The 20,755-nt window shown below is 47.4% G+C and overlaps 1 protein-coding gene across 1 annotated transcript; it reads right to left on the bottom strand.

The window, feature by feature from the left end:
- Positions 1-307: 307 nt before the first annotated feature.
- CCNF (cyclin F) lies at positions 308-12,177 on the bottom strand. The gene is made up of 17 exons (XM_066330021.1): positions 12,071-12,177; positions 10,543-10,697; positions 10,021-10,127; positions 9,226-9,293; positions 8,544-8,737; positions 8,156-8,209; positions 7,511-7,615; positions 6,879-6,956; positions 6,351-6,502; positions 5,431-5,595; positions 4,440-4,563; positions 3,965-4,145; positions 2,930-3,017; positions 2,435-2,534; positions 2,042-2,172; positions 1,689-1,858; positions 308-1,136 (listed from the first exon to the last, which is right to left on the bottom strand). The coding sequence occupies exons 1-17, from the start codon at positions 12,081-12,083 to the stop codon at positions 739-741; spliced, it is 2,283 nt and encodes a 760-aa protein (XP_066186118.1). The 5' UTR covers positions 12,084-12,177; the 3' UTR covers positions 308-738.
- Positions 12,178-20,755: the final 8,578 nt, after the last annotated feature.

Below are 20,755 nucleotides of genomic sequence, written 5' to 3'. Positions count from 1 at the left end.
TCACTACACTGTGTGTATGTGAACTGTTGCCAATGTCACAGTAACTTCTAAAGAGTCCTGGAGTCCAGTTCCAGTGTTAACTTCAGTGACATCTTTTTGAAGTCTTGTACCTTGGAATTCAATTCCTCTGCGTTAAGGCACTGAAGGATTTTTCAGGTGAGGAAAACATGGCAACAAGAGAAGAGGCAAATGGAGTTTAAACCATGTGAGAGGTAGGTGAGAGAGCAGCTCAGACCTGCAGTGAGCCTTCATTTACCTCTGGGGTTTTTCAATAAAAACCTTGTATCAGTGCAGCAAATGCCGTAGACAAGAGCAGAGCTGAGGGAGACCTGGACAGATTAAAAAGGCAGTACGACCTCAAAAGAGGTCTTTCAAGTGGAAGAATTCAAGCATAGTGTTACATTCAGAAACTTGAGAACTGATGTCAGTTCATTTCATTCCTAGTGCCAGGCCTCAGAGGAAGCAAGGGACAGGACAGTTCTTTTCTATCACTAAAGAGGGATGACAAAACTGGGCTATGAATTTCGTAGAGAGAGCAGAACCTTAGCAGAGAATCAGACAATAGGGGGTATGTAAAAAGGCAGCTGTAAGGGGAAGAAATAGCCCAGATGTACAAGACAGACAAGGTCGAAGGGAAGGTATTTTGGAGGTATTTACAATTATTCACTATCATCCCTGTATGACTGCAACAGAAATATGTTTTCCAGGAATCCTGGAAAAGTTAAAAGCATGGAGAAATCAGAGGCTTAAGAAGCCCAAGTTCAGCCTTTCTTCAGTATGTTCTGCCATGTTTTTTCTCTTTACTTGCCTCCCGTGCAGGTAATGAGGCTGGCACGGCTCCTTTTTCATGGAATTGCCATGGGGCAGTGCTGAGGTAGGTTTGGGAGGAGCTCCAGGGCTGCCTTCAACAGAAGATGTAGGACTGGCAGTGTTGACAGAAGAGTAGCCTGAACTCCCCTCTGGGTTGGGATTCCTTGGGGTGAGATATGCCCCTGGCAGCTCCCCCTGCCTGTGGGGTGCCCCAGAGCCATCCCACTCGCCAGGCAGGCTGTCCTCATCACTGGAGTCCTGGGCACAGTGCTCTGCAGGGTCCAGGTACAGCACTGTCACATCCAAGATCCCACTGGGGCTGGTCACTGCAGGATGGGAAAAGAGAAACCTTAGTTTGTCCCAATCCAGAACCAAGCAGGGCACTCAGCACACAGCTGAGGAGAAAAAAGCCAAGCAAGAGTCAACCTTCTGTCTGGTCGCACCTGAAGAGCAGAACTAAGTTCACCCTCTATTTACACAGCATCTTTTCTTCCCTCAGACTATCTGAACAGGTACTAAGAGCTGTTAGAAAATGAGCAGCCAGGCCCAAGGTCAGCCAGACCCAACAACTAATTAGTGTTTCTAAGACAGTGGCTCATTCATCACTGCAGTGCATTTGGTGCACTGCAAACAGCCTGACTTTGAAATGCTAAGCAAATACAAAACCCCTCATCATGATATGAAGCAGAGCAGAGAAAGAACAGATAGATACCTCTGAGAGAGTTTAACAATTATAACCACAGGGGAAGGGAAAGAGTTTTTCCAACTGGTCTTCAGCTGAAAGTACAGGCATCTGGTGCCCGAGAAATAGTTTTAAGCAAAAATGAGAAGACGAGTTTAATCCTCTTGGCTGGTTTTTATAAGAATAAACTGCTCACCATCTCCTTCTCGCTCGCCTTCACTTTCCTGATCACCTTCATAACCAGAGCAGGAATCTAAACTCCAGTCAAGGAAGTTGTCCAGCAGACTTTCTTCCTGGGAGGACAGCTCTGCTGTGGGTGTAGTCACAAAGCTGCCTCTGTCATCCTGAATGCTGTCTTCTCTCCTCCTGTAGCAAAACACCCCAGAAATCACATGTTAACAGCCAAGTCTTTTCCAGCCCTTTTAATAGGTATGTCAAGATAGTGACAAGAAAATTGATTGTATTTAGGAATGAAACCTCAGGGTACCAGAGAGGAGGAAAGGCTCTGGCTGATCTTTAGAGCTGCTGACAGCCATGAGCTATACTCACCTTTTAGCTCTCTTTCCAGAGGGAGAGCTAAGGAAAGTCTGAATTTCCACTACATTCCTGTGCAAGGGACTGGGCTCTGGGTCCTCTTGTTTCACACCCAACAATGAGCAGAGCTGGCTGTAACTCATAACCTAAAATATTAAATAAATAGATTAAACAAAAGCACCTGTAAGAATTAGACCATGAGATTCTTATAAGAACTAAATAGCCAGAAGGACACTATTTATTTTCTAGGAGAAATCTATCCCAGTGAGTTCTTCCCACAGGCACTCAGACATCAGTTGAGTCCCTGCAACTCAATTTTTAGCTCCCACTTTATTCACACAGCCTGTCATGGGGCAGCAGCTCTGCTCTGGTGTCAGCCAGCAGCAGATGCAGCCATAGCTCACTCACCTGTTCTTTGCCTATTTCTTCATAGCGCTCATCTTCAAATCGCTGTTTCACTGCCATTAGGGACACCTGCCTGTAATCCTTTGGGACATCATCATGGAAGCTGCAAAGAAAGATTAAAACCCCTATTTTAGAATGGATTCTATGAAACAATATTAAGAAAACCTGCCAAGTTAGCTAATTTCTGCCTGTCCCTCAGTGCTGTGCTAAGGGAGTTGGTGTTTCAGCAGCTTCATCAGGATACCTGGTGGCTTCTGAGTATGTGAGCATCTAATTACATTTCTGTCCCTGTTTTATGTGACCCAGGGCCAGACCAGCTGGCAGAAATAGAACTAAGGTCCCTGAACTGAACCTTAGTGCCTTGTGGCAGGAGAGCAAGGCAGATAACCAAAGGCCCCTCCTTCACTGGGAAGGGCTGACTGTACAGGTTCAGCACATTTGCAAGAGCTGCAATCCAAGTACTCATGTGCCCCCCACTAAGAGTCCCAAAACCATTACCACTTTTGGTGGAGGCTCAGCACACAGGGCAAGAGGTCTTCTTGAGAGAAACCAGTGCACTCAGACAGCTGGCTGGTCCAGGGGTGTGCTGGAAAAAAGAGTACATATTCATGTATTGAATTGCATATTCATAAAGTATAGTAGCTCTGTAGTGAGTCAGCTCTTTTTTTAAATAGGATAAGGATCGTGATATTTGCAATCTTATATCTGTCCACAGTTTGTTCAAGTTCATAACTGGCTTCAGGAATAGGTTTATCTGCCAAACTCATGTTATACCTAACAATAGAAATCTTCAGTCTCATGTAAACACAAAGCTTGCATAGTCTGATGCTAATGCTCTAGTTCATCACTGCTATTAAGAGGTAAAATAGAATCAGAGAATCATGGAGTGGTTTGGGTTGGAAGGGACTTCAAAGCCCTTCTTATTCCACTCTCTGCCATAGGCAGGAACACCTCTCACTATCCCAGGCTGCTCCCAGCCCCATCCAACCTGGCCTTGGACACTGCCAGGGATCCAGGGGCAGCCACAGCTTCTCTGGGCACCCTGTGCCAGGGCCTCCCCACGCTCCCAGGGAACAATTCCTTTGCAATATCCCATCTAACCCTGCCCCCTGGCAGTGGGAAGCCCATTCCCCATTGTCCTGTCTCTCTAGGCCATTGTAAAGAGACTCTGCCCATGTCTCCTGTCAGCTCCATTCAGGTACTGGAAGGCCACAATTAGGTCACCCTGAAGCTTTTCTTCTCCAGGCTGAACAATCCCAATTCTTCCAGCCTTTCCCCATAGCAGAGCTGTTGCAGTCCTCTAATCATCTGAGTTGCCCAATACAGCCAACCAAGCTGAACTCAGCTCTTCATTCTGAATTCTTATACCCACCCCCTCTTCTCCACCCTTCTCTCCGCCTTCCCCAGCCAAGTGACTGGGACATCTTGCCTAAAGAAAAACTAACACCCAAAAGCCCTCAAAAAAATCTCTCTAAAAAGAGAAGGCAGACTGGCACTCTGTGCTGCAGCTCTGCTTTAGGTAAGATTGGTTACCTTGCCCATGCAGCATCTTGGCCAGCAGCAGTGCAGCAGCAGCCAGCCGGGCTGGGGAATACACACTGAGGCTCGTGTTCAGGAGGGACAGCTCACAGATGAAGCTGTAGAGGTGAAAAGTTCTTCTCTCCAGCGAGACGATGCTTGACAGAACTTCTTTGTAGTCCAAAATGGTGGGTATCTAGTGCAAAAAGGAGAACAGAGGTTGGAAATACAATACCAGCAGTGTTTAGAACAGCTGTTTCCAGGTGCTGGGTTTTGTTTATTTGGGGCTTTTTTGTTTAACTACTACATTGACATTATCTCTATAGAAGGCGGAGGGTTTTGTTATCTGCATGCTCTGAGCAATGCACAGGCTCCACAGTTGATTGAGAACACTGACATAAACCCCCAACTTTTTAGATAAGAACTGCTGCAGCCCGACTTGAACAGCAGCCCAGAGGGAGGAAATATTCCATCCACTTTCCAAACTCACCCTTATCTTTCCTTCTAAGGCAGAAATGATCTCGCCCATCATTCTGACCAACTCTTCATATTTGTAGGAGTTGTCTGTCAGCCACACAGCTTCCCGAATCGTCAGCATCTCTTTGCTGATGAAACTGTAATGTTAAATAATGAGTTAGCCCCAGCAGAAAGGGGATTTATACACTTAAGGCAGATAACTACACCCACAATGACCAGAGTTAAACAACTTCACAAGGCATTTTTCTCAGGCAAAGAAAGAATTGCAGCTCTTCATTTCACCTGTAAGATGGAACCACCTACTAGAACATTCCTAATTTGAAATGATCTTCCTAATACAGAAGAAAATCTTGGCTGTGAGGGTGGGGAGGCCCTGTAACAGATTGCTCAGAGAAGCTGTGGCTGTCCCTGGATCCCTGGAAGTGTCCAAGGCCAGGTTGGACAGGGCTTGGAGCACCCTGGGATAGTGGAAGGTGTCCCTGCCCATGACAGGGGGAAAATCACATGATCTTTAAGGTCCCTTCTAACCTGATCCAATCTGTGATTCTCTGATCCTAATTCTTCATCTATGAAGCCTCTCTTAGGTTAAGATACAAGATATTAAGGAAATTAACACAGAAGGATAATCTTTGACCACACCATGCAGTTCTTTTGAGTGTAAACAGGCTGAACTATGGAAGGAACACTGCTGCTGTTATTCCTTTCCAGCTTTCTCATGTCAGTATGGTATCAAAGACTCCAGTTGCTGATGGAATGCATTTAGAGCAATCCACAACTATGACCATGTGTTTAAATAAGAAAAAAAGCTGCAAGGAACTTTTTTGCCTCATTTACAGAGTCTGTGTTTGCATGTAAACACAATTAAATTGCAATCAAAGTAGGGGGAAGTCAAAGAGCCTTTCCAGTGTTACAAGCAAAGGGCGGGGTTGGGGGAGAAGTTTGAGCTGTAGGAAAGAATTTGGATGCTCACAATGAGCACCTCTGCCCACCAGCCAGAACCTCACCGTGTGCAAATGACCATGCAGGCTATTCCCAAAAGCTGGAGCCGAGCACGAGGTACAGGTCTCAGCTTCAAGTAACGGTCCACACATCCCACTGTCATGTGAAGGCACAGGCTAGAAAAGTCCTTCATGGTAGCCACTTCCACCAGCCAATCCACCAGGATATACCTAGAAAAGGAAGAGAGACTTAAGGAAGAAGTTGGGAAGTGGTGTGCCACATGATGACATCCAACTGGGGGAAGAACCAGGCCAAGCAGAGCAGTGACAAATGTTCCTGAGATGCCTCCTAAGAGAGGAACCAACTCCCTCGAGCAGGATTGTGGCTGTGCTGGATCCTCTTGCAGTTCTTCTGGAAAACCTGCCTGCTCCATCCTCTCCCTGCACACCAACACACACAGTGTGGGGAATAAACAGGAGGAGCTGGAGATGGGTGTGTGGTCACAAGGCCACGATCCCATTGCCATTACAGAGCCATGATGGGACACCCATTTGGCTGGAATGCTGCCAGCGATGGTAATGCACTTTTTCAGGAAAGGAACAGTGGCAAGGGGAGGTGGTGGAGCTGCCCTACACATGACAGAGCAACTGGAATGTATCAAGGTCTGCCTAGGGAAGGATGAGGAACTTATCCATAAGGATTAAGGGGCAGGCTAACACAGGTGACACCGCTGTGGGTGTTTATTCAGAAAAAGAGGGTCAATAAGGACTTTGGACAAGGCCTGAAGTGACATGACAAGGGAGAATGGCTCCACACTGACAGACAGCAGGGCTAGATGGGATATTGGGAAGAAATTCTTCCCTCTGAGGGCTGTGAGGCCCTGGCACAAGTTGCCCAGAGAAATTGTAGAGGGATTGTAGAGATGTAGAGGGAAGTAGGGAATGGTTTCTGCTGTGGGGCCTCACTCCTGGATCCAAGTTCCTACCTCATTATTTCATTCATTCCTTTCTGCACAGTGAAGATGCTTTGCTTGCTGATAGGAAGGGAAGCTTGAAAGATTTGAGAAACCATTTCCCTGGAAGACTTTGCTTCTAATCCTAGTTGGTTTCCATTCCCACAAGCTTTGGCTAAAGCTATCTGTAGTAGAGAGAACACAAAATAAAGTATGCTTATTTTACCAAATGCAAATTAAGGCAACAGAGGATGGTCCTCTATTTTTCTTGCTGAAAACAGGGAACATGGCAAACTATTTGAATCAGTAGTTCTTAGTTTGGTTTAAATATTGAACACACAGATTATTTGGGGCCAGTCTTTTAAGTACATCAAAAGATGCATTTTTACTCCATTCTGCAACAGGTGTGCTGTAATTTCCAAAGGGGAGAATCTGCAGAGTAGATACAGATGGGTTTGCAAAGACACTACTCAGCAATGCTGGTCCTGCTTCTAAAAAGAGAAATCTAAACCTATAATGGCAGCACAGAAAGACTGTTTTTCTAGGAAATCTCAGTCTTACCTGTGCTTCCCAGCAGCCCTTGGCTGCATAGTCTCGTAGCTTCCTGAGACTTTGGAGGTATCTGCCAGGATCTGACATCTACAGAGAGGAGCACAAACAGATGTAAAAACTCACAGCCTTTACACAACAAACAGAAGAATTGTAGCACCAATATCCAGAAAAAGACCACTGCCTGAAGGTACATCTATTATTTCAGCAACAAGGCTGTTTCTCATCTTTACACCACTGTTTTTAAGAACCTCTTTTCAGTTCTTGCCCAAGGTCTCACAGGAAATGAGAACAGTCACTCAGGATTCCAAGGGGACAGCTTTGGCAGATTTAATAATGACAAGGCAGGAGCCTCCCCCTCCTGTTCTCCAGAGCCCTGGGATCACTGGCCAGCAATGCCCAGGCCTTCAGCAGAGCTGGAGTAAAGCAACCTCTGTGGCACCTTGGCTACAACTGCTTTAGCCTCACTCCAAACATCCAGGCAGACACCAGAGCTCATTTCAGAGACTTCTTACCACCCCCCTTGTTTATGAAGAAGGTAAGCTCTGAGGAACAGCAATTTCTTTCTGGGGACATTCCTTGCACATAACAGAGGTGCAGAAGTTAGTGTAAAGGTTGTTTGGAGATAAAAAATGACTACTTACAGCAGCTTTTCTGTTGTTTTCCCAAAGGAGGTAGGAGCTGATTAAACAACCCTGTTTTGATGATTCTTCAAGCATTTCAAGGGATTCCTTCTTTTTTCCTTCATCCTAAAAACAAAAGGCATATATTGGTATAATTTCTGTCCAGATGAGTGGATGCCTCAACACTTCAGAAGCTACAGAACACTGTACTAAAGCTACAGAGAATCCATCCCTCGGGAATGCCCTTCACCTCTGAGGAATGCTCCCACATCCACTCAGTGCTGCCATTTGCAGATGCAGGCTTTAGTTAGTGTTTTTCATCAGCCAGACAAATGTTTTTTTGCTTATTTGCCACTGAAGGCTTTTTACTTTATTTTTTGTTTTGCTAAGCATTACAACTGGAAGTCTTCCTTTGAGACGTGAACATACTGCAAGCCCATGATTAAGCCAAAATTAATTTCAGTGTTTGTTCAATTCAATAAAGTAAGTTAATAATGTTCCTTTAAACAACCAGTAAATTAAACTCATGAGAACAGAAATTCTTGGGCCACATGGGGAGTGAAAGAACATCTGGCTGATTTATGTTTTTAATCAAGGTAAACAGCATTAGCACCACCAGAAAAAAAAACCCAAATCTGAACATATCACATCAGAAATGCTGCTCACCTCAAAGAAATTCAAAACCTTAGCCAAGCTGTGGAGAATAGATCCTTTCTGAGCCTGAAGAAAGCATAAAAATAAAGCATTGTTAAACCACAGCAATTCTTGGTAGTAATTTCAGACTACAGTTTTGGTTTATCTTTCAGTCATTCCTTTTCTTTATGTTTTGTTATCATTGAGATGGCACTGAACCTTTTTGAAGAGACAGTACAGGCTTTCAGCACTCATGATCTATCACATGCAGCTTGGCAATAAATTCAATAAAATGACTGAGCCACAGTCATTGAAGCAACAAGAGCACAGGAGGCTCCTTGGGGAAACAAAACTATTTTTCCAAAATAACGAGACTCAGTTACTGACGTAGGGTAAAGCCAAGGGCAGAAAGAAACCAGACCTTGTCAAGCTGACACTCTGCCTTGAGACTCTCATAGACCACAGCTTTACAGCAGCTTCCAGAGAAGGACCAGGGAGGACGGATGAAAAGCCAGATAAAGGGGACTGCACACACATTCAGATGCTCTGCCAAGCTGAAGTAGTGAGATGCCTTTATTCCGTTCACTTCTGCACGCCCGTGACCCGTGATGGACACTGGACCAGAGAGAAAGCCAGGAATCAAGTAGTGTTTGTTCATAATGCCTGCCTGGTGTTCAGTCAGGCCAAGACAGACAAGAGGAAACCATGAGGAAAAGGTTGAACTCTCTCTCTTATTTAGAGCCTTAGAAATCATCGAGACTGCTAAAGAAGAAAAAAATCTTACTACAGTCAGGCTTTAGGAACACATAATCTAAGTTGCGGGGTTCATTCTGCAAATACTAACTGCCTTGCCAGGATCCTGTGTGAGGAGGCTTCTCCTGTCACCTGTGGGGCCCTTTTGATACATTTATCCTACTCCCAAAGTAGCTGAGTTTTATCACAAGTTTGCAGGGGATAACTCCTAACCCTGAATTCCCAGGCTCTATCCTGCCCCATCACTGAACATCTGGCAGCTCTGTGGCCAGTGCCTAAGCAGAGCAATGTAAAACTTCCTTGTGCTATGCCACATTCACCAAAGCCCCAAGACAAGCTCCCACACTCACAGCCTTCGTTATACAGGTACGCCAAGCTCAGCTTCACAGCAGCTTCGAAGTTCCCACTTTCAGCAGCCCTGAAGGACAAACAGAGAAGGCACTTGAGGTTGAAATCCTTCCTAGCATCAGAATCCACAGTTTGGACCTTGTGCCCTCAAGGACATGCATCAAAACATCAAGCCCATCAAGCCCTTTTGTTCCTCCCTCCCAAACTGATGTGCACATAGTGGTTTGCCTCAGAAAGAAGTGACAGTCAGAAGCAAAACTACTATCATGGCATTTAAACCTGTTAAAGAAATCACTGACACCAATCGAAATCCTATAAATCAGATGGATAAAAAGATGGCCCCCATCTTTTTAAAGCAGATTTATTATTATTACCCTTTCAAATTTTGTTACTGAAATTCACCTGTTTTTCAACACACTGGTTTGCACAAGAAGTGACCAAGCCAACTCAGACTTAGAAACAGGATTGTTCTCTGGAGCCCCTGACCTCACTTGTTCATTCACATGGGAGCACCAGAAAGAGGTTTTAGGGAATATGTTACGTTCCAATCTGGAATATTAATGCCTATGAAGAGAAATAACTTTGGTATATGCAATATGCTGCTCTGTTTAAAGAGACAGCAGTGACCAGCTGCAGCTTAGACCTGAAATTAACCATATTTTCATTTTCAAAGCAAGTTTTTCCCCTCTTTGTACAACTCGGATCCCCCAATTACACTCAGGGCTGGTAAGAACAGTTAATCTCCCTTCAAACATCCTCTGCTAAAAGGCCAGACAAATCTGATGTTTAAAACTTACCTTTCAAACATACTCAGATGGTTTGGAGATGGCCACAGGTCTTGGAAACTTGCATGAGCCCAAACACTGGAATGATTATCCACAAGGTATTTAAGATGTGAGTGCACCTGCACAGAGAGAACACAAAATAATGACTACCAAAATAAGAGGACCAACAGAAAAACAGGTCTCTGCAATCTTATTTTAGGGACATAATTAATTGCAAGGTACGTTTAACTTGTTGCCTGCCTGATAATTAGTAAGGCAAGCGATGCCAAACCAAACCAATTTGTTCAGCCACAGTAATCTGGTAGGACAATTGCCACAGAAAAGGTACAAAAAGCAGTCAAATACTGCTGCTACTCTTGACTTGAGCGGTGAGAAACAAAACTGTCCCTGGGATAGCAAAAATCTCAACCCTGCAGGCACTCTTTGGGTTTCTTCAGGCTCTGTGACATGAGAAGCCTGTTCTGTGAGCAGTCCAGGCTCCTGAAGGCAGAGCTGAGTACTGGTGCCTGCCAGACGGGAAGCTGCAGCACTTACAGCTCTGACTGAGAGGATGTCTGCAGCAGGGAGCCCCTTCAGGATGTGAAACAGAACATCCTCGGGGAGGTTCAAGAATGTCAGGACTCGAGGCCGTTTTATTATCCTTCGCTTTGAGGGGAAAGAAAAACATCTGGAACATCTACAGTGAACCACTGGAAAAGAAAAACACAGGACACCTCAGTCAGTGATAGAACAGCACAAGGAAAAAAGGTACTACATAGTATTACACATGTACATAGGTGTTCACTTGAGTACCTCTTCCTCTTGCAGCACAGGACACTTGCAAACACATTAACCAGGGAAATATAGCTCATGCCTCATAATGCCACAAGACTAAGCTACAGAGTAGAAAGGGCTTGTTCAAATTGATTAATGAACCCAAGAGACTCAGAAGGGGTGGCTCAAGCTCAAGTGCATTTCACCCTCTGAGCCCTGACTCCTGTGATCATGTTCAGTAGTGACAAACTGTTCAGCTGTCCCTGTTCAGTAGTAATAGACAGTTTAGCTGTCACTACTATCACTTCATTTACCTCCCCATGCCCCAACTTTTGCTTCTCAACTGACAGCAGTCGCTGGAACACAACCAGAGCTATTAGGAAGACCACTCAAGCCTATCTTTCCAAACAGTTGCTGCCAGGGGTGCTAATGGAAAATCCATTGCTTATATCTTCTGGAGGATTATTTCAATGCAATATTAAATGTATATGTATGTATATATATATAAACACACACAAGAGATGTTATCCCCAGCAGTATTATTGCCATGAAAATGAAATGGACACCCAAACTGGGATGCCAGTTCAGTCTATATGAGCATCCAAATAGGGACCAGGGGGTACAAGAGCAACTCAGTGAGAACTCGATTTCTACAGACAGGAAGCGGCACAGGTTCATTTCCAATGTGTTGCTTCATGAAACCAGAGTGGTTTACGCTGGAAGAGAACTCCGGGGGTCACCCAGCTCAACCGTCCCGCCAACTGCGGCAGGACCACATCCAGGTGGGTTTAAACATCTCCAAGGATGTGGATCCCACAACCACTCTGGGCAATCAAGTACCATCGTTCAGCCACCCTTACAGTAAAAAAACCACTTTTTCTTACTTTCGAACGGGGGCTTTCCTGCACATTCCTGTGCACCCTGCAAACTCACAGCGCCCGAGATGTTACCCCACGCACAATACACATTTGATCCCTTGGCTTTGAGGCCAGGAGCGCTCAGGTACAGCCGCCAGCCACAGCCACGGACGAGCTGAGGCACGGCCCCGGCGGGGGACACTGCACGGCCACAGCCGGTCCCGAGTCCCGGCCGGACCGGGCCGGGCCGCACTGCCCTCCTCCCCCGAATTTGAATTTGGGCGCGCAGCCGCCGGCCCGGCCCCCCACCCGCTGCCGGTCTCGGCCGTCCCTCAGCCCAGGCTCGGGGCAGCCCCCGCCCTCAGACCTCCTCAGAAGGCGCCCTGCAGGCAGAGCCCTCAGCGCAGGAGGACCCGGGAAAGAGCAGCGCCCGCGGGCAGATCCGCACTCACCGCCCGCCTTCATCGCGGCGCGTCCGCGGGGACTGAGCGGACGGACGGAGCACCCTGACCGGCTCCAAAAGAGCGGCACGGGCGGAGGAGGGACCGGAGCGCCGGGGGCGGGCGGGGACTGCGGGGCTGACACGCCTTGCTCGCAGCGCGGGCGCGCCCAGTGGGCGCCGGGAGCGGCGGGAGCTCCGCCCACCAGACCCGCCCGCCGCGCTTTCGCCCCGCCCACCGCCCGCGCTCACTTGTTTTAAACACAGCAGACGCTGTCATTGGCCAGGAGGCCGATAGGGCGGGGCCGTATCCGCCCCGCGCGCTGTGATTGGTCGGCGAGGATGCGAATTCGAATTGGGGCAGTTGGCGGTTCGAACCTCTGGTGCAGCGGCGCATGCGTGGGCTGCGCGGCGCCCCCTGCCGTGCGGGGCGCTACAGTGAAGGGGGCCGCAGGGGTTCCCCTCACGGTGCGGGCGCCATGTTCCCGTGGTCTCGTTACCTCGGGCACAGGGGCCGCCCCGGTTTCCCCGGGGGCCAGGACTCCCTTCCCTCTCGGCCCCAGCCGGCAGCAGCCGTGCGTGCTGGCGCTGTGTCGCTCACAGTCATCTATGCTCAGCCGAGGCTGCCTGGCCAAGGGAGCTGTTGAGGGGAGGAGTGGGGGCTTATTGCTGTCAGATGATTTCCACCTTGAACATCCAGCGCTTAAGGGTGTCCGTGCTGGAGCTAAAGCATTAGGGAAGTCGTTGCATGTCCCAGCCTGGGGTGGGTGTGACCTGCTGGACAGCAGCTCTGCAGAGAAGGCCCTGGGGGTCACAACTGTCCTTGGCCAGCCCTGTGTCCTGGGGCCAAGGTGGGGGATCCTGGTGTGGGAAGGGCATTGCCAGCAGGTCAGGGAGAGGGTCCTGCCCCTCCGTTCATCCCTGGTGAGGCACATCTGGAATGCCGTGTCCAGTTCTGGGCTCCTCAGGACAGGAGGGACATGAAGCTTCTGAGTATAGAATCATAGAATGAAAGGGACCTGAAGGACCATCTGGCTCCACTCCTTGCCATGGGCAGGGACACCTTCCACTATCTCAGGTTGTTCCAACCCCTGACCAACCTGGCCTTGAACACTTCCAAAGATGAGGTGGCCATAGCTTCTCTGGGCAACTTGTGCCAGGGCTCACCTCCCTGACAGCCAAGAACTTCTTCCTAATAAGCTAACCCTATCAGTGTGAAGCCATCCCCTGTTGTCCTCTCTCTCAAGCCTCATGTCCCAAGCCCCTCTCCAGTTCTCTTGAAGGCCCTTTAGGCCCTGGAAGGGGCTCTAAGGTCTCCCTGGAGCCTTCTCTTCTCCAGGCTGAACACCCCCAGATCTTCCAGCCTAGCTCGAGAACTAGAGGGTTCCTGCTTTTGCAGTATCTCCACTGCTTCCTCTGGACCTGCTCCAGCAGGTCCACAGAGGGAAGGTGATGAAGGGACTGGAGATCTCCCTGATGAGAAAAAGCTGAGGGAGATGGGACTATTCAGCCTCAAGAGGACACACAGCTGAGAATGGCCCTCCTCCATGTCTGTCAGTGTCTGCAGGGAGAGGTCAGAGCACAGACCCAGGATCTGCTCCATGGGGCCCAGCACAAGAGGCAATGGACAAAAAGTGAAATCCAGGATATTCCACCTGAACATGAGGAAGAACTTTCCTGTGCACGTGACTGAGCACTGAAGAGGCTGCCCAGAGAGGGCATGGACTTTCCCTCAGTGGAGCTATTCAAAACCCACCTGGAAAAATCCTGTGTTATGTGACCCTGCTTGAGCAGGAAGGCTGGACTCTTTAATCCATTGTGGGCTTTTCAGGCCTGAACCATTCTGTGATTCCTGCTTGGCAAAGGAGGCAGGGGCTGCCTGGACAGAGTCTGTTTCTAATGTCCTGAGTTGCAACCTTGCGCCATCCCTCCCCAGCACACCCCTGTGCCTGCCCCTTCCTGGCCTTGTGTGGGGACAGGGGGAATTAGGCAGACAACTGAGAGTCAAAGTTCGAACCTGAGAACAGGATTCAGAGGAAAGCCCTGATCCTCACAAGGCAAAGGGCAGAGTGGGTTAAGGAGATGTATTGAAAAGGCTGGCCGGGAAACAAAGCAACGTATGGAAAAAGCAGATATTTAGTTCACCCAACTGAAGACTTTTGTGAGTCTTAAGACTTACAAACAAGACTTAAAAACAGTGAGGAGCTCTTGTTTTGTAGGACATGAAATGACTGCACCCCAGTTAATGGTGGCTGGAAACTTTCCCAGCGTTGTACCTTGAATAAACATCATCCATCCCAGCAGAGCTGAGCTTTCTTCCTGGTAGTGTGAAGATTGAGGATTTTACAAGTGCTTTTCATTGTTAGAACATGAACTTCTGGATGCTTCTTTGCACCCACACCCTTCCACCCCGCAAGGGGTTGGAATAGCTTTGAAATCTCACTAGAGATCTCCTTTTATGGTTGGTGAGGCTGGAGCCCAGCCCACAGCACTGGCTATGCTGGGCCTGGCACCTTGTGCATTGTCCCCCAGTCCCGTGGGGTGACCCCAGAGAGAGGAGCAGCTGTGGACAGCCTTTCTCCTGTGCAGCCCCACCTCCACCTCCATGTGCAAAACTGTGTTATGCTCCTGGGAGCACAGCAGCTGCCAACATGGAAAAGTGGCACCAGGAGCACAGGGAGTATTTAGCTTCGTTTAATTGAGAAGCAATTTGAGTTAAAAAGTTAATCATGCTGTCAGCTTCTGTTCCTCATTTCTTCTCCCCCTCACAGCTGTTTCTATCAACTAAAAATAAACTGAAGCAGCAAACAAAACATGAATAATCAGCTGCCTACAGAGAGCTCAGATCCCAGCAAGAGATGCTCCTTGGATGATCTGCAGTGCAGAGTCCCCTCAGGTAGATCCCATTCTTGCCAAACATGGCAGCAGCAGAGCAGGAGATGGTTATATTTGAGGGACAGGTATAACCAAAACTTGGGTGGGCACTGGGAGGTGGGAGGTGAGATTCTCAGCAGCAGTACACCTTGGCGTGGTTTGTTCTCTCCAGAAGGCCTGGTTTGTTCTCTCCAAAATAGGATGGCAGGACATCCAGGTGGTTTTATCACTGACAGACAAACCAGAGCAGAGGCTGACAGGTGTGAAGTGGCACTTGTGTTACCTGAGCACATCCATCTGACTTTGCTAAGCCTGTGGTTCGTAACTGCTGCCCAGAGGTGGCAGGCAGGACAGGAATGTGACCTGCACCTTCACTGACAGGCAGCCGATGCTGGGTGGGATATGCCAATCCTAAACACACTTGCACCAATTGGGAAGCCATTACACAGCAAAGAGTCAGTCACTACAGAGGAGAAGCCAGATTTGTGCATGTCTTAATCTGTATTGCCAAGTCCTGAGCTGGGCTTCAGATCAGTTTAGAGAGGGACTTGTCACAACAGGGAATGGCCTTAAGCCATTCTTAAGCCTTATCCCCGTGTGATAGCACTGTCCTATCACATCATTCGCTGTGAAGGTGCTGAGGCCCTGGCACAGGGTGCCCAGAGCAGCTGTGGCTGCCCCATCCCTGGAAGTGTCCAAAACCAGGTTGGAGAGAGCTTGGAGGCATCTGGGATAGTGGAAGGTGTTCCTGCCAATAGAATGGGATGAGCTTTAAGATCCTTGCAACCCAAACCATTCTGTGATTCTGTGATTTCCCTTATATGCCTTTTTCTCCACTGAAGAGCCCGCAGAGAGTTGTGTTTCTCTTCAATCCAAATGGCTCCTTGTTTTCTTCTTTTCTGCTGACTCTGAAAATGAAGGTAAATACAAGAAAGGCATTTTGTTTGCCTTGATTGCTGTGATTTAATCAAAACTCAGCACAGGTGTAACACTTACTGTTACGCCAAACCTGGGATTCTCTTTAGTTGTTTTTACCAGCTCTGGTTTCACTCAAGGTGTTGATCCCTCTTCTGAAGAGATCTAAGGGCCTGAGACCAATGGCATCTAAGCAAGACATCCAACAACATTCTCCTAGGAAAACTGGAAATTTGCTGAAAATATCTCTTAGCCAGAAAATATCAGCTCCCACTTTGACAAGTCCATGTGTGAGAGAAAGAGGTTTATTGCTACACAGATTGCTGCTCACTTACTGCCTCCATCACTTCAGCCTTTAAAGCCTCTTCAGATGGGCATGTGTGAAAATCTCTCCTATTTTTCCACCCAATTTGTATATTGTGATCAGATTCAAATGTGCAGATTTTAAGGAAAGAGCGAAGATGAAGAATTTCAGTCAAATGGGTTTTTGAGAGTGATATAAACAAAGATTAATGTAACACCCCCTCTAAACTCTCAGACAGTGAACAGCTTAATAAACAGCTATATTTAGACATTTGTAGTGTTCGGTCTGGTGAAAAACTTGCAAACAAGCACCTGAACACTGGAGATTGCATTACACACCATTGCAAAAGCAATTTCATTTATATAGACGGTGAAATGACATCTGTCTCATTGCACGGCAGAGCTGCGTGATTTGCAGAGGTTTTTCCCCCAGATTAACACTATTCCAGATAGTTCCAGTATTGAAAACAGAATGCCTGTGATATTACAGGGCTACATAAAAGTTAATCAGCCAAGCTGAAACCTAAGAGTAATTAGCTCAGCTGCAGCAACGTCCCAGCTATGCTGCCATCAGGATCCAACACTTCTGCAGGGCCTGACATGATGCTGTCATGGATATGATGGTGCCTGAGGCTCGGGGAAAAAGCAGGAACAGGGAGTCATTTCACTGCAATTTGTACATGGTCTGTGATTATTCAATCAACGAACATGAGAGCTTGATTTTAAAACAGCCCAGGAATGCATTCTGGCAGTTGTAAAGTGGTGTCTTTCTTGCAGTTCAGAGGGCAAACAAAAGCAATCTGGGCCATTTGCTGCATGAAAGGCTCAAAAGCTTCATGAATGCACCTGGCAAATCGCTCTCTGCTACAGTGGCGAGAGGGGAGGAGGAACAATTTTCTTTTGAAAGAGCCAATTCTCCGTTGAAATATTCGTACCAGTCCTAGTATTTTTTGTTCCCCTTTTTAAAGGGTGAGATAATTCAGCTCTTTATTACACTCTTAGCACAATATAATGACAACTGGGTTGGAGGGGGAAGTTGCTCTTCAAAGGAGGAAAGAACTCCTTAAAATTTGAAAATCTAACGGTGAATTCAGTAGACCTGTTTGGTTCCAGAATGATGGGGTGAGTATGGCTAAATATCAGGACATCTCAGACTATTCTGCGATGGCCACATCCCTATCTTGAATTTCCACATTACTTTACAGAATAATGTGCAATCCTTCTGTTTTACACTCATACTAACATTTATTAACAATGCTGTGGAGCTGCAAATCAGCAGTGAAGAGCTGGAAATCCGTCTATCTTCATCCTTTTTCCAAACTGTTTCTCTCTCAGAAGGAACCTGCTCGGGAAATCCTGAGAGATCTGCCTTGCAAATGAGGACAAAGAACTACCACGAGGTGGCATCAAACCCATGTAATCGGATGTCGTACTTTCTTTTTCGGGGCGTTTTTCCAGTTTTAGGGCATCTCAGGGCAAGACTCCTAATCCAAAGGAGCTGCACTGATATTTTAGAAAAACTCTAGTTTCACGAGTCTTCTTCATGCTTACTACTGCTGTGTGTAATTTGACTGCCTTCAACCAGTAGTACTCCGTGGTGGTACATGAACAGGGATCAGGCAGTCTGCATGAGGTAGATTAATGTAGTGCTTTCCAAAATCTAGGGCTGGCCCCACCAAGGAGGAGGCAGGCTGAAGATGGCTTTTAGGAACAAAAGATTTAGCAGAAGTCTCATGCAGCAAGTTTCTTTTTTTCCTGAAAAGAGGGCTGTGGGTTCTGCTGGTGCTCTCTGCCACCTGCCCCTGAAGGCTCAGCCCAGGTGGTGAAATGAGCACGTGGCACCGTGAGCTCGCAGCCAGCTCACAGATGTGTGCCTGACCCGTGTGAAGTCGTCGTCCTGGCAGGGTGTTTGACAGGGTAGAGCCCCAGCACCGTGTGGGAGGTGATGGATCACTCAGGAGGACTCCTGGGGATACTGCAGGACCCAGGGTCAAACTGCACAATGCACACTCAGCCATGAGCAGCAAGGGGAGGCTGGGGTGGAAAAAGTGCAGTGGTGCTGCAGGAAACCCATGGAAAAGAGAGCATAAGGAGTAATGCTAATGTCCCATAGGCCCTGACAGCTTTGTGGCTGTGGTGGTGTGGGTGAAACCTGTGCCTTGGCTCAGTTGAGGTCCAGTGCCAACCCACCAGCTGTGATGGCCAGACACAGCTTGGGCAGCCCCAGGAAAGGCTGCAGAGCAGTGACTGAACTCCAGAGGTTCTGAGATGAATTCCAAAGGTTCTGAAGGAGGTTCTGGAGGCTCAGTGATTTCACTGTCAGCCCAGGCCTTTCCCATTCCCTAGCTGGTTGCATGTCTTCACTTTGGGGATTTCTCATCAGGGCAGTTTTTACTTGCATTCCATTCAAGGGAAAGCTTTTCCCCCTTCCAGCCAGAGAACACAAAATTTGGCCAACTTCTAAACAATATCTCATTATCTTTAAACTCTTTCACTTTAAACACTTGAGAAGTACTACTTCTTAAATAACCCACACTTCTATGGGAGTGAGGTGCCTGGAGCAGAGCCAGCGAGCTGTAATTGGGAGACAAGATTCCAGGAGGCAGGGAGAGGAAGCAGATATATATCTGCCAGACAAGCACTGGATGTCATAGCACGGAGCAAAAGACTCTCACTATCGCCAGACTTTCTTCTCCCAAGCTCTTGCTGATATGAGACATTCCGTTTATAACTTTTTGGTTTTTATTTATCTTTTTGTGCCACATTTACTTGAGGCAGATCCTCAGCACCTTAGAGACTGAGGTGCCAGCAAGGAGCTGCTTGGCCCATGATAGCCAAAGCCTCTGACACTACTGGGTAAGGTGAGCAGTAAGTTGGCTCTTGTCCATATGAGCAATTCTTTCCTAGAGGTCCTTAAATGCCACTAAAGAGGATCTGCCTCACGACACCAGGACAAGTCTCCAGAATTAACAGCCCCTTGATATCTCTGTAGCATTTTTGAATGCTATCCTCCTCTCAAAACAAAGTCATTGTGAGCTGGGTCTTCCTTATCTTGCAAGGCTGAAAGCACAGCTTCCCTCCTTGCATAAACCCATCCCTTGAGGACTTCTTACCTCCTCCCTTCCTTGGGAACCCCTCACTTTGGCCCTCCACCACAGGAGTTAGAGGCGCTCCATCTTTCTATTTTCCCCTCATCTTCCTAGGGAGTTCTTTTCTTTTTGCCTTCTTTCCTCAGAGTTAGGGAAGCACAACCCTGGTTCTTGCTGGGATGGTGTGGGAACATGAGATAAGGAGGATACTGGGATCACTGAGCTCAGGTCCCAAAGTACACAGCACCCATATACTAGGTTTGCTTCAGGAGAGACCCTGGAGCTTCTTCACTGCACATCCTGTGGCACTATGGACAACGAAAAAGTCTTCAAGACATTACTGTATGTTTTATAAGTACATGTAGAAAATGAAAACTTAGAAAGAAAAAACCACATACTTAACTCCAGTATGCACAGGGGGCTTACAAGAGAGCTGGAGAGGGACTTTTGATGAGGGCATGGATGGACAAGACAAGGGGGAATGGCTTCCCACTGCCAGAGGGCAAGGTTAGATGGGATATTGGGAAAAAATTCCTGGCTATGAGGGTGGGGAGGCCCTGGCACAGGGTGCCCAGAGAAGCTGTAGCATCCCTTGGATCCCTGGAAGTGTCCAAGGCCAGGTTGGATTGGGCTTGGAGTAACCTGAGATAGTGGGAGGTGTCTCTGTCCATGGCAGTGGGTGGGATGGGATGAACTTTAAGATCCCTTCCAGCCCAAACCATTCCATGATTCTGTGCCTAGTGCTTGCAGAAAACACCACAGCTCAGTGCTTCCCAGCAGCTCTGGGTCCTTGGGAAGCCCATGTGAAATCTTGGAATCAAATAATGAATAACATCATTACAGCTGAAGCAGTTTTTGCCATGATGAGCAGCACACAAGTGATTTTAGGAACCACTGAGTTCCAGCTCTCGCTGTGCTCCTCTCCTCGAGCTCAGCTCCCCTGTGCTGCTGACCCTTTACAGCCAAACACTAATTCATGGCAGACAGTGGCATCTGTGTCACGCCAAGTCTTGGGACACATCAGGGAATACTGTCCTAATTCCATGGCTCCATGCTGATTACACTCCCTCAGCCACTTAATACTGGGAGTAGAGTTGTTTTTATTTCCTGTTAAGAACAGAATGTTTGGCAAAAGAGGGGAGTGAGAATGACAACTGTGTACACATTTCACATGTTTCTAGTATTATTTCTCCCCCAGAGAAGAACAGAGGTGTTATTAATAATTACCTTGCCAAGTTTCAGAATTGATATTTTGAAATGAGCTGGGTATATAATTTAGGAACCACAAGCAAGGGAGAAAATGTGCTTTCAATTGAATTTGAAATGGGTGGAGAGTTGATGATGCAGTGAGATAAATGTTGGCAATTCTGGAGGGCTAAAGCTGAGTGAAGAAAGCTGTAAAACAGACATTTTGCAGATTTTGTGAAGTTAGAGGCATCTCAAGGGCTCAGGAAGTGAAAAGAGGTGCAGGTGGGGGAGACACAGGCAGAATCCATGCAGGTGAAGTCCTTAATCTG

Source organism: Sylvia atricapilla, chromosome 15 (assembly GCF_009819655.1).
Source record: "Sylvia atricapilla isolate bSylAtr1 chromosome 15, bSylAtr1.pri, whole genome shotgun sequence".
In the NCBI taxonomy this organism is placed as follows: Eukaryota; Metazoa; Chordata; class Aves; order Passeriformes; family Sylviidae; genus Sylvia; species Sylvia atricapilla.
The sequence above is the reverse complement of the archived record's forward strand: the minus strand, read 5'-3'. Positions and strand labels throughout refer to the sequence as shown.

Coding starts and splice junctions, on each gene's coding strand:
- CCNF (XM_066330021.1), bottom strand. Junction 4,564..5,430: donor TGCATGGTCATTTGCACACG/GTGAGGTTCTGG, acceptor TTAACATTACAG/TTTCATCAGCAAAGAGATGC. Junction 1,137..1,688: donor AGGCGAGCGAGAAGGAGATG/GTGAGCAGTTTA, acceptor CCCATCCTGCAG/TGACCAGCCCCAGTGGGATC.